The sequence below is a fragment of the Globicephala melas genome, chromosome 12, assembly GCF_963455315.2.
Source record: "Globicephala melas chromosome 12, mGloMel1.2, whole genome shotgun sequence".
NCBI classification, from domain to species: Eukaryota; Metazoa; Chordata; class Mammalia; order Artiodactyla; family Delphinidae; genus Globicephala; species Globicephala melas.
In genome coordinates, this window is record NC_083325.1 from 87,953,791 (window position 1) to 87,967,108 (window position 13,318).

The following is a 13,318-nucleotide window of genomic DNA, read 5'->3' on the forward strand; positions in this document are numbered from 1 at the left end:
CTACAACGCCAGGCACACGGATGAACCTTACGGAGTGAGAGGACGGATACAGCCCTGCTCCCCAGTGCTGGGGGCTTCCTGGCACAAGTGTGGGAGGGTGACCTTCCGAGAGAGGAGGCGGACGTGTCTGCCTGCCCTGTGCAGACACCACGGGGCCCCAGAGCAGGAAGCGTGGGTGGGAGAGCAAGGCCGGGGGGCCTCCCACCCACTTCTAACCTGTGGAGCCGCCACTGCTGTTGGGGCCACACCCTGAACGCTTGCTCACCAGGGCTCCTGGCTTTGGGCCCTTCTCGCATGGTCCTCCGGAGACTAGCTGGACCCGACAGGCCACTGGCTGGTAAGAAGTTTCACAAATTTGGGGCGGGAGCCCTGCCACCCGCTTCCTGACTCCGAGCAGTATAGCACGGCTAGTTCACTTCCACTCAGTCGAGCCAACCTCATTGAGACAACCAGTCTGATTTCTGCCCTGTGGTAGGTTTTAAAACCTACCTTTTTCCCCCCTTTTCTACAAGGGGTGAGTTCCTTTAGTCAAAAAGAAGAAAAAGAATTTTTACACTAGTGAGGCTAAAAGTCTAATAGTACCTCATGCTGAAAATCCTCCTTCAAGCCTAGGAAAACTCAGGGCAATACAGACCAACTCCCATGACGTGAAAAGTGAAGATGATGAAGGATGAAGCACTGAGGACTAAGAAAGCCTAACCCCCCAACCTTCCCTGTGTCCCCCAAAGAAACAGGATCTGAGATTTAAGGAAAAACAACACAAAAAGAAGTTGAGAAACGTGTTTCCACTTCTAGTCTTCTTAGTTCATCATTTACCTACCAAGTTAAGGAAGATGTTGATTTTTGATTTTTTGAAACTTCTACAAAAATTACCATCTTTATTATTAATTGGGCCTTTGTAGTCTCTTGTTCTGTTTTTATATTTTCTTCCCCAATCAGGCTCTGCATTTCCTGGCAAACAGGACCTTTCTTTGTTGCTCCACTGCTGCCTCCAACAGACGATGACCAGCCAATCTTACAAAAGATGGCAGCGAGCTACGGTGTGTCACTCGTGAATCAAGAACAGATGAGAAAAACAGCCAGTGCAGTGATTACTACGTGCGGCCACTTCTAAGCAACTTACACATACGACCTCATTCACTCTTCATGACTCTCCAGGAAGAAGCACGATTGCCACCCCTGTTGTACCGATAAGGACACCAGGGCAGAGATGCCGAACCACTGGCCCAAGGTCACACAGGAGTAAGAGGAGGGGCCCGGATGTAACAGGGAGTGCGGCTCCAGAGCCCGGGCTTTCAGTACCCCTGCTCATGCTGCCTCTCAGAGCTCCTTCCAAATTGTTTTACATTTAATACAAACATTCGATGGGTTTCAAACATATTTACAAGGTTCTCCACCAGGAGATGTTCATTCTGCCTCAAGGCTACTCCAGAAGGCTCTTTGTAACCGGCCCTCTCCCTTCCCCAAGTCTTATTTCTGGCCACCTTCCGACAATTACCCCATGCTGCAGCCCAGTGTCTCCAAATGATGGTCCTGACCCATTGGTGGGCTGCAACCAGACTTTTAAATAAATTAAATAAATCAGAATGGAAATTAGGAGGAAATGGCACAGAATCATTGGCACAGTATTGCTGCATGACTGTCTGTCTGTGTTTCATTTCTGTGTGTACGTTTGCACTAGGTCACGATACAGGATTATTTTTTACTCTGGAGCACAGTCTGCATGTCACCACCTAATCCTCATACCAGATCTTAGTGCCACGGCACATCAGGTGCCCGAGAACGGGCAGACGGATGCGTCAGTGGGTCTGTCCAGCTCAGTGTGTTCAGGAGCCAGAGTGAGGTCACCCTGTAGGTCAAGGCCCACTGCGGGCCGCTTGTCTGATGACCAGGACTGGATATAAGTGCAGGCAAAGCACAGCACATGCAGAAGCACTGACGTTCACCCCAGCCTTACCCCTACGCCCAGGGTACACGTGAGGGTAGTACTCGTAATAGAGATCTGGCTGATCCAGGTTTCCGAAGGGCTCAAACTCCATCTCGGCATTCTGGAAAAGGCCCAGCTTCACCAGCAGTGCCAGCCTCACAAACCAAAGCTAAAAACCAAAACATAATTGAAATAATTGGTTATCTGTGTGTCGCAGGGTCAGAGACTCCTATTCCCTTTTAATTTGATATTAGAGCTCGATTTCAAATACATTGAAACAAGAGCTAAACTAACTTTCTTTCTTGGCACGTTTGCATAATTACAGGTTTATAAAAACGGATTTGAAAAGGGACACCCCCTCCCGGAAGGAGAGCAGAATCCAGGGCCTGGGGTGAAGGAGGAGGGAGGCCGTGAGCGCAGGGGGAGCGGGCGGCGGAGCTGTGTCGGGGGAGCAGCGAAGGGCGTGGCATCTCGGGGGGAGGGGCATGGGGGGAGCAGCCGGTTCCAGTGGCCAGAACACACGGCACCTTCAGGAAACCGGCGGAGGCCACGTGAGAGGGCAGGGTTGGGGCCTCGGAAGTGACCCAAGTCAACCTCGTTCCACCATGGAGAGAAACGAGGTGTAAAAGCAGTGACCTCGTGGCAAGGGCCGGACTGAAAAGCCGGGCACCGCTCCGAGCGAGCGAAGGCCGTCCTGCTCCGGTCCGCCGTGCATGCACGGCCGCCTGTAACCTGGGGGCGGCTCGCAGCTACAGAGCAGGAAGGTGGCGGCAGTCTGTGGGACGACCGTGAAGAGGGAGCGGGGGTCGGCTCACGCGGGAAGCGGAGCCGTGTCCGAGGAGGGCCATCCTGGCCGTGCGGACGGGCTTCAGAGATGAAGAAAAACCTGCCCCGCTTGGGCCAGAGGCCGGGGGACGCAGCGCGTGTAACGTGGCCGTGCGCTCCTGACCGCGCCCCGCCGGCTGCCGGCGGGCAGACGGAGAAACAGGAGCACAGCCCAGACCGCTGCGCCCGGAGGCCTCCAGGGTCCCTCCTTTCACCAGCTCTTCGCGGACTTGGAGAATCTGGAGGCTGGCTCGATTTGGGGGGGGGGGGTTCCCACAAAATTTCGAATAAAAGTCAGCAAACGCCCCGTGGAGAGGCGGGAATTTAAGGACTTCTGCGCTGCACCTTCTCGTCAGAGGAGCTTCCCGTCGTTCAGAACTCTCCTTTCCGCGCTCCTCCCTCCTCCTTAAGAACTTAAGGCCCTTCCAGCCCCCAGACGCTGCTGAAGCCAAGAAGGCTCAGGGCAGTACCTGCAGGGAGTCGGCGGTGTGGCTGGTCGGCAGCCCGCTCTTGCCATAGCCTTGGCCGTGGGCCGTAAGGAGCCGCCCGCACAGGTCCACGGCTGCCCTCCAGTTCTTGCAGCTCTGAAAGACACGGGGACACGTCACCAAGGGCTGGGCGGCTCACACGCGAAGGCCGGACGGGCGTTAGGCAGGAAGGGTGCCGAGCCGGAGACGCGCTTCAAGAAGAGCAAAAGGGAGTATCTTACCAGTTAACCACTGACAGCGCGGGGGCAGAATTCTCTACGAAAGCTCCCCGACCACAAATCCGTAAGGCTGCTTTCCTTTTCAGCAAGACACCTCTATCTTGTGATTTTTATCAAATTACAATCGAATATTTAATTTTCATCTGTGTGCTGGGTATATCTGTATCTAAGGTCTGTGTGTGACTGTAAGTGGTTTATGTTTAACATGATTCTATGTTCTCAATATGAAAAATAAATCAATGAACTACGCCGACGCAACATGTTCTAGGCCATGTATCCACATGCAGTGCTTCATGTTGTAACTAGAGGGATGCTGGCTGATACCGACACACGGGCTCGGGGACTCGGCCTCACCGTGCCCATCTCTGCCCTCATGCGACACAGAAAGGAGGGCCACCAGGCAAATGGGCGGGGAAACATCACCAGAGGGACCGTTTGACCTTTTAAGAAGCTAGAAGTGGATGCTGGACGCAGGCTCTCCCGACAGAACAGGCACCACCCATCGCCGCGTCAGCGCACGGCCCAGTCCACACGGCAGAGGCAGGTCAGGTCTGTGGAGCAGGGGGTGGAGCGGGGGGTGAACACACATCTTTGCACCTGTTAACCTTGGCTCCAGTGAGGAAGGGGGACAGTAAACTGCTGTTTTCAAGGACGCACGAAGTGCTTCTTGAACAAGAAGCGGGGGGTGCCGGGGGAGCGTGTCCAGCCTGTTCTTTCCTCAGTTAGAATTCACATTTCTTTTTATGACACAGTCAGCGAGGACCAGCTCCTCGTGGAGGACCCCTCACTCCTCTTCTTCCTCTCTCACGTGTGTGTGTGCATGTGTGTGTGCACGCCCAGCCCGCTTAGTGCAACTGGGCCGGGAAGGATGTTGGTGTGGCGCGAGTCCAGGCTCCACGGTGACCTGGCCGTGTGCCCTAACGCAAGCCGCCTGCCTGCCCCAGCCACGGGCACCTCAGGCTCCTCGCGGCTCCTCGTGACCTGACAGGTCATGGCTTTTTGGTGCTGAGTGATATTCCAGCGTCTGGACGAACCACCGTTACCCATTCACCTGCTGAAGGGCACCTTGGCCACATCCAGTCTTTGGCCACGATGAATAAAGGTGCTATAAACATGCAAGTGCAGGCTTCTGTGTGGACATGAGTTTGAAATTCTCTGGGCAGAGCAAGCAGCAGGACTGCCGGACTGGATGGCAGGCTCATCTGGCTTTACAAGGACCCTCAAGGCTGTGCACACCTGCTCTCCACCAGCAGAGAGTGGAGCCTGCTGGCCGCATGCCCGCTGGCACCTGCGGGGTCAGAGCCTGGATTCCAGCCACTCTCATAGGCGTGCAGTTGTCTCTCAGTGTTGCATGGGCTTCTCAACACTTTCTCGCGTTATTTTCCTCCTGCGTTATTTTCCTCACTGGCCCGACAGCCAGCACCAGCTATCGGATTCCTGTCTGCAGGCTGCAGCTGTAACCGGATGACGCAAACCCGATTTCTTAAGATATATCTTGCAGCCTTCCCTTTCCATGATGAGGAGACTGGCACAGAGACAGCGCACCGTCAGGCCTCCTGCTCCGGGGCCATGTGCTGTCCAGCTCTGAGAGCCACTGGTCCATCCTGAGATCAGACTGGAGCCACTTCCCTCGAAACGGTCCCAAGCACGACAGAAACGATTTCCAGGAACACAGGCCTTCCACGTTCTGGTGGGTAGCTCAGAATTATTTTTAGGCTGGTTAAGATAATTTATACTACAACTATCTTCAGATGCTTTCTCCGGTCTAAACTCAGTGCAATAATCCCTTTCTATGGTAACAGCGGCCGTGTATATCCTCCTTGAGCTGCAAACGTGGAAAGGGACAGGGAAGGGTGTTCCGCTGAGTTCGGACCAGCTCTGTGTGTACATCTCAGCGGGTCCCGTGTGCAGGGCTTGGTGCCCGCCTGCGTCACACACGCTGACCCCTCCTGCTGGTGACACTAGATCGCAACAGAGCGCATGGGGCAGTCTTCCCAGGAAAGGACTTCAGCTGAGAGCGAGGAAGGGATGACCCAGTGAGGAGGGCAGGTGTGAGCAGCCGGGAAGCACAGGAGCAGGAGGGAAGGCCCTGTGGCCCGAGGGAGGGGGGCAGGTGAGGGTGGCAGCCCAGGTGAGGATGGGGGCAGGTAAGGCCAGGCCCCTGCGCAGGCTGCCAAGAGCATGGCGACATTCTGGAAACAGCAGCCCCTGCAGTGAGGAAGAGTGAATCTGAGGGGCCATGCAGATGTCGCCGCAGCATTCGGGAGGGTGCCCAGTCCCTCAGACCCCGTGTTGGCCTGTGGACCACACCCACCGCCACTTGGCCCCTTCCGCAGGCTCCAGGCGGCTCTGTGCATCCTCCGAGGAGGTGGGCGCTCATCTGCTGCCCGGGGACCGAGCGGCTCGCAGGGCCCAGGATACTCCGTGGTCCTGACAGGACACACGGCCGCTGCCACCTCGGAGGGACTGTGGACCATGCCCCCTCAATGGCTTGTGACTGGTCCACAGCAAGGAAGGCTCAGAGGCTGAGAAACTTCTACAGGATGAGGTGTCTATTGAATAAAATAGTAACAAAAGGGGGCTTGCATGTGGTACATCTCATTTTACTCATTATTATTAATTGATATTGAATTTTACAAAAGTTTTAGTCTGCTAAAGACTGGAAAGTCAAAAAAAAAAGAAAAAAAAAACCACGAGAAAAACCCAAAACCAAACCCCACTGTCCTCAGTGCTGAGCCTGAAAGGCACAGCTGCAGATGCAGAAGGCAGGGGGACAAGACTGGGTGACAACCTGGGCCTCTGAGACACTCGGAGGAAAAGAAACATAAGCAGCTGGCCGTGCGGCCTGTGCCCGCCAGAGACGGGACGTGGGAGAACCTGCCCGTGGAGGGTGGAGGAGCAGAGGGTGGGGCAGCGGCCGGGGCAGGGAGGACGGGCCGGCCAGTCGGCCGGGCGGCGACGCAGAGCCAGAGTGAAGGAAGGTGGCGTCCTGGGAGCAGGGAGGAGACGCGCGCAGGTGGAGGTCAGATCCACCAGATGGGAGGTGAACGAGCAGCGGCGGGCAGTGAGGAGGCAGCTCCGGGGGCCTGCAAGTCGCCAAGCTCCCGGGGGCAGCGCCAGGGACAGCGAGCCTCAATGCTCCTTTCTAACCATTACTCGGAGCCTTACAGAGCAAAGGCGGACCAAGCTGGAGACAGGCCAGCTGCCCACTGGGAAGGATCCTGACTGCAGACCTCTGGAGGCAAGTGCCCGGAGGGAAGGGAAGGGTTCTGTCTGGGGGTGGCGTGGGGAGGTGAGGCCATTCACTGAGGAGTGGGGGAGGGGTGGGGTCTGAAAGAAGCAGGGATCCTTTAAAGAGGCACTGAGAGCAACCAGAAGAGCCCACCGGCACACACACAGGGGACGGGACTTGGGTCCTGGGGACAACGCGTAACCCAACGTAAAACCTGACTCCTTAGTCTTTAGCTTCCTGCGGGCTCAGGGCGGTGGCGAGCAATTAGGGAAACGGCTAACAACGTTCCTCAGGCGCCAGTACAGGTAACTGTCAATTGTGACTGTGTCCTGTCTCCTCCTCTGGGTGAGGTCCTGGGGCAGTGGCCTTGTCTAGGGCACTGGTTTTAGCCTCTAATGGTATTTCTTTACTATGGCCCTTATCACGTATAGATGCTCAAAGATTTGTGAAACATGAAATAGTGAATTCATAGAACTATAAAAGGCAGTAAAAAAAATAATACATTAGTAATGGAAGAGATGCAAGTCACAATTTACTAGTGAGTTGACCTTCAACAGCTCCCACTGCCCCCCACCCCCCAAAAAAAAGAAAGGAAGAAAAAAGAGGAAAAAAAGCGAATGCCATTGCTAGCCTAAGAAATGAGAAAAAACAATTTTTTAAAAAGAACAAGTCAGGGCAGACAAGGAGACATGAAAGCAAGTACATGCACATGGTACCGGTAAACGTGCACTGCTATACTGTTTCTAAAAAATACGTATTAATAGTCTGTATTAATATGTCTCAAAACTGTCCCTACTCTGACCCAGTCAGTCTCCTCCTAGGATTGATCCTAAAGAAATAATCCAAGGAGGACTGGGTCCAGGACCTGCAGGAAAAAATCCACGTGTAGGTGGAACCATGCAGTTCACACCCATGTTGTTCAAGGGTCAACTGTAATATGGAATTGTGTTTGTATAACACAAATACATATATATATCTATCCATATTCACACAGAGACACACTGCATGTATACACACACATACTAAACTAAATGTTAGTACATAATACCATCATGATATCGCTTATATGTGGAATCTAAAGACAAAAATGATACAAATGAACTTATATATAAAACAGAAATAGATTCACAAACATAGAAAACAAACTTCTGGTTACCAAAGGGGAAGTGGTGGGAGGGATAAATTAGGAATTTGGGATTAACATATACACACTACTATATGTAAAATAGGTAACCAACAAAGACCTACTGTATAGCACAGGGAACTCTATTCAATATCTTATAATAACTTATAATGGAAAAGAATCTGAAAAAGAATATATATATATACACACATATATATGTGTGTATATATAACTGAATTGCTGTGCTATACACCTGAAACTAACACAACACTGTAAATCAAATATACTTCAAAAAAAATGTTAGTACATAGTAACTAAGATGTTAACCAACAGTGGTTTACGCAATTAATTTCTCTTCCATTTTTCTGAAGTAAGAACATGCTGTTTGTAAAATGAGGAAGAGAGGTCTGGGACTCAAGGACAGGCTGAACACCCGGTGGGACGACAGCCTCACAGACGCGGCCTTTGCGTCCTGGTCTAGGAACGGATGGTGGCTTGTCCACCTCTGCCCCACGTGATGGGGCCCCAACTCTTACCTGATGTACAGGAACCATAGTAATGCCTGTAGAAATAACACATCATTTTTTCTACCAAGTACAGATGTGTACCAAGCACTACGTATGGCAGCTAAAGCACGAGGGGAGAGGGTTTTTTCTGGGGTGGGTGTGTGGGGAGTTTTAGCTCTAGGACATAAGGAGCCCGTTGACACCGTCCCAGAAAGAATGCGTCTGGGAGCAGAAACATAGTAATGAGACTATCTGATCATGGATATTTATGTATTTTTGAAACAAATAAATAGTTATTACACAGCAAAGACTCCTATCTTATTTTATATCCACTATATATAGGTACCCACCACTAATAAAACATTTAAATGTGTAATAAAATTATCTGCAGTACTTTGCAAATATGAAGTGCTCCATAAATGATTAAAAATAGGAAAATGTATCACATAAAAAGCCTTCGGCTCTTGCTAGGATTCTTATACTAAGATATGCTTTCTATATTTCAAACCAGATCACCATTAAAAATGAAGCCAAAACCTACCATCTTATTCATTTTTTTAGTAAATGTAAGTCTTTTCAGAAGTGGCTTCTTTCCTGAGAATAGAAAGCAGACCTGTTTATGCTCCTGTTAGCTTCTTCCCACTGACGACTGAGGACAGTCACTCCCACTCCCCCTTCCTTCCCCCCATATACACAGGTTCCGCATTCAAGGACTCTACCAACCTCAGACTGAAAATATTCAGAAAAAATTCCTGAAAGTTCAAAAAAGCAAAACCTGGACTTGCCTTGCACCGGCAAAGAGTCACGTGGCACTTAGATTGTATTAGGTGTTGTCAGTGACCTAGAGATGATGTCAGGGACACGGGGGATGTGGGCGGGTTACATGCCAATACTACGCCCTTTTATACAGATGTGAGCATCACGGGTCTCGTATCCGCGGGGGTCCTGGAACCAAACCCCACGACACTGAGGGACAACTGCCAAGGAAGACTCACGCCGATACCTGCCACTCTTGGCGGCACGGGCCTTTCTTCGGCTGAGCCCTTTTCTGGTTAATATCACTGGCCGGTAAGTGACATGTAGTCATTTCTAAGCATGCTTACACTAACCCGGCAGCCAAGGTCAGAACGACCTACTTCCCCGGGACAATAACAACGAACAGCGCATGCAGGGAGCCTGGGCGCCTCCTGCCCGCCTGCCGGCAGCCTGTTTGAGGACTCATCCTGCTCCACTCTGGCCACTGCGGCTCAGGCCCAGAGGTGACCAGACAGCTCCTCTAATCTCTATGTTAAATCTGATTATCTTCTGGTTTGAGAGTCAGACATGGTGGCAGAGGAAACAGAGAGATGAAATGAATTTCTTTGTATCATAATTTAAAAAGAAAAAAAGAAACAAAAAAAGGGAAAGAACATAAAGAAGAAGTTGTTAGAAAAGCTGACCATTTACAATTTATGATTCCCAAATAATATCCTTCCTGACAGAATATTTACGTGGTTTAACTACAAGTTTACTGTGTACTTCGAAGACACTTCCAGGCACAGGAATATTTTTGTTCCCGCCGAGTGGGATCAACACAAACTGTCTTGTCCACCAGAGGCCTGGCAGCAATCAGGGGCTACTGACTGTTCCCAGGGGTTCCAGGAGTGCTGGGTGAAGGGGCTGCTACAGGAGTGTGGCCCAGGCCAGGGGCACCTCGCAGGGGCGCGATGCAGTCAGGGCCGGGCGACAGAAGCAAGCGCAGGCCAGAGGTGACGCCTGCAGAACTGTGGCCGTGGGACTGCCGCCAGGAAGGAGCTCGCCGCACCCCTCCAGCTCCCAGTGCCCCCTCTCCAACGGGGAAGCAGGAGAGCAGGGGCAGGGCAGGAAGGGCCGGAGGACAGACGCGGAGAACGTCCAGGGCTGGCACCGGGTGAACCTGGCCAAGGCAGGTTTTGTGGCCAAACTAGTTCTAGGTCTCCGGGGCTCTCCCGGTCTCAGAGTTGAGGCTGCGGGGTTAGCAGCTCGTTTTCAAGCACGCACACGAGCCGGGGCATCACGGGCAGCCTTCGCGCTTCATTCTTCCTGCTCAGCGCTGTCTGCAGATTCCTCCACACTGATGAACGTGGCTCTTGTGCACGTGTGTCAACTGCTCCGGATATTAAGGTTTTCAATAAAGTTTTTGGCCAATACAAATCAGACAGCACATTCCTGAATATATCTTCATGAACACATACAGAGTCTTCCTAAAGTATGTGATTAAAAGCGGCACAAGCCATGGATTTTACCAGCTGCTGCTCAACTGCTCTGCAAGGCAGCCCTTCCGGTTCAGGCGCCCCGCCCACGCACCCCTGCTGACCTCTGGTGCTACCAACACGATGGGGTTCACACGCAGGACACTCTTGTCTCACTGAGATTTCTGTGGTCCCAGGAAGGCTGAGCATTTTTTCCATGCTTATTGGCTGTCTGGTTTCCATGAACTGCATCTTCATATCTTTCGCCTGTTTTTCTATCGGGCTGTATCTGTTTCTTATAAATTAGACGAAGGTCTTGATGTGTATTTCAAATACCTTCTCTCATTTTTTAATGCTGTTTATGGTGTTTTTGTTAAACACAGTTTTAAATTTCAAAGTAGTCAGGTTATCGATATTTCCTGGAAGGTTTAGTTTTTTGTGTCTTGTTAAGAAGTGCCTCTCTGGCCTGAGTCTCTTCTATTTTTTGAAATTACTTCACTTGGAATTCCCTTCTGGGTGTGCTTAGAAGCAGCTGTCTTTTTATTTTCCCACTTGAACATCCAGTTAATGCCATGCCCTTCATCCATCAGTTCATTCCCTTCTTTCCCCAATAACCTGCCACGCGGCTCTTCCCACACATGTACCCCGTGCCAATCTTACATGGCCCCTCGGTGTGGGGACCGTCCCTGGCCTCCGTCCTGCTGCTGTGGCGGGCAAGCGGCTCCTGCTTCACTTTCACTCTTTCCAGCTCTTGTCCTTGTGTGAGTTTCCAGTGAGCATGCAGGGTGGACACCGCCTCTATTCCACACGTCAAGCGTGCGCACGTGTGCATACATGTACGTGCATGTGCGCGTATGCACAGACATGTGCGCTGGATGCGGGGAGGTGGGGGTTACTTCTCCAGCATCGAAAGGGTGAGCACTGCCTTCAGCTTTCGGATGCTCTTTCGCTCCCCGGACTTGCCTGAGAGGTGAGGTAGAGCCGGTGGGGTCAGGGTCCCTCTCCGTTCCTGGAAAAAGGCTGGAGGAGACAGGGCTGGCCTCTGCTCCCTCCTCTCCATCTCCCTGCACAGCTCTGGGTGGCCTGATGGGCGAGCCAGGTAGCAGGTGTGCAGGAGGGGATGAAGGAGACCCGAGGACAGGCCGGGGCGACCACACAGCATTGGCTCTAACGCCCAGCGCCCCCTTCCCTCAGGACAGCGGGACCTCAAGCTCCGCAACCCGCGCGAGCCGGGGCCTGTGATTATAGGCCGCCTGCTGCTTGGTGATAATTACGGATTTCTCCAGAGTGTCTTGTGCTATTTCTATCTCATTGTTTTCCACCTCTAGTTCCCATTCTTGGTGGTCCTCCTCCATTTTCAATAGTAGATGTCAGAAATGTTTTGGTAAAAAAATTGTTTTTAAAATTAGAATTTAAATATATCATGTTTATCTTTAAGTGCTGTGGAGAAAATCTTAAAAATCTCATAATTATTGTATATGACATGTAGAACTCTGATAATGAAGGTATTTAGATATGGGGAAAAGATCTAAGCTTAAATAAATATGACTTTTTTAAAACTAGGAAGTAAGATATAGACTCTATTTGAGAAACTGAACATAGGCATTCCACAACTTCCAAAAGATGAGAAAAATAGTCCAATAAAAATCACTCAAGTAACTGATAGTATGTACATAACTCTTCCCCACCCACGACTCAAAGGAAATCATTAACGCCACAATGAATGACACCACTGAAGTGATTAAACTGTCTTTCTCCAGAAGCTGTGACATTCATTTCCCTGTAAGTTAACAATCTCAGAATACTCTGACATTACTTGGAAAATACACTGAGAAACTCTTCCCTAGTTTTAAAGACGAGAGCAATTATTTTAGGACATAATTAAAATGCCAGGGCAAGGTAACGGTCTTTTTATGAATACATTTCCCACCTTAAACAGGTCTCCTTGTTAGGACTGTTAATAAAATTTCTACTGGCCTCAAGTATTTTCAATGTATGAAAAACAATCAAACCACTGCATACATTTATTAACAGCAGGAATAATCAAAGGAGGTAAAAGATGGCCTGAGAATTAATGACACTGACTGTGTGTGGCTCCGTGTGTCTTCTCTAAGCTTATCATTACAAGTCACACTTTGGGTACAGCCGACTGCTCACGACACTGGCCAAGTAAAGGGAACGACAGCGGCCCACTGCACAAGGGAGACATGTTCATTCCACCAGATTCATGTGGCCGTGGACACAGTTACCTTCTAAGACCTGTAACTTCATTAACAAACGATAATGCATAGAGACACTTAAAGGTTTGCTGTTCCCTCTCTCTTTTAAAAATAGAATATCTCCACATCTTTCCTTCCCAAAGCTTCTCATTCATGGGAATAAGTCTAGAATCACTTCAGTGAAAGAAACTCAATGAAACATTTGATTTACATTTACTAAAAACTAAACTTTAATTGGTTTCAACGTGAAAATGTCAGCAAACCACCTAAGCAAGTGTTTCTTTCTTCTTTTCTTTTTTTTAGGTCTCTCTCTCTCTTTTCTTTAAGCAAGTGTTTCTTACTGACCTTTTTGAGGACACAAGCTTTTGTAACATCATAAAAGATGCTGTGGGGCAGACAGTTTCCAGTGGCTCACAGGCCACCAGAAGCATCTGCCCCGCCCAGCTTAAAATGCCTGCAGTCAGAGTTTCCTATTTCAGAACAGCGTCTCTGTCTGGTGTTTGCACTTACTCCTGTTAATGAATAAAGAAAGGCTTTTGTGCGCATTTCTGGGGAATCCACTCATTTAAT

The 13,318-nt window shown here is 50.4% G+C and overlaps 1 protein-coding gene across 1 annotated transcript in view; it reads right to left on the reverse strand.

Moving 5' to 3' along the window:
* The window catches only part of TRAPPC12 (trafficking protein particle complex subunit 12), a 64,474-nt gene that overhangs the window by 34,310 nt on the left and 16,846 nt on the right, over window positions 1–13,318 (reverse strand). The window contains exons 4-5 of the mRNA XM_030844518.2: window positions 3,223–3,336; window positions 1,958–2,096 (exon numbers count right to left, since the gene is read on the reverse strand). Of these exons, the coding sequence (XP_030700378.1) occupies window positions 1,958–2,096; window positions 3,223–3,336 (253 nt within the window). The remainder of the gene's footprint in view (window positions 1–1,957; window positions 2,097–3,222; window positions 3,337–13,318) is intronic.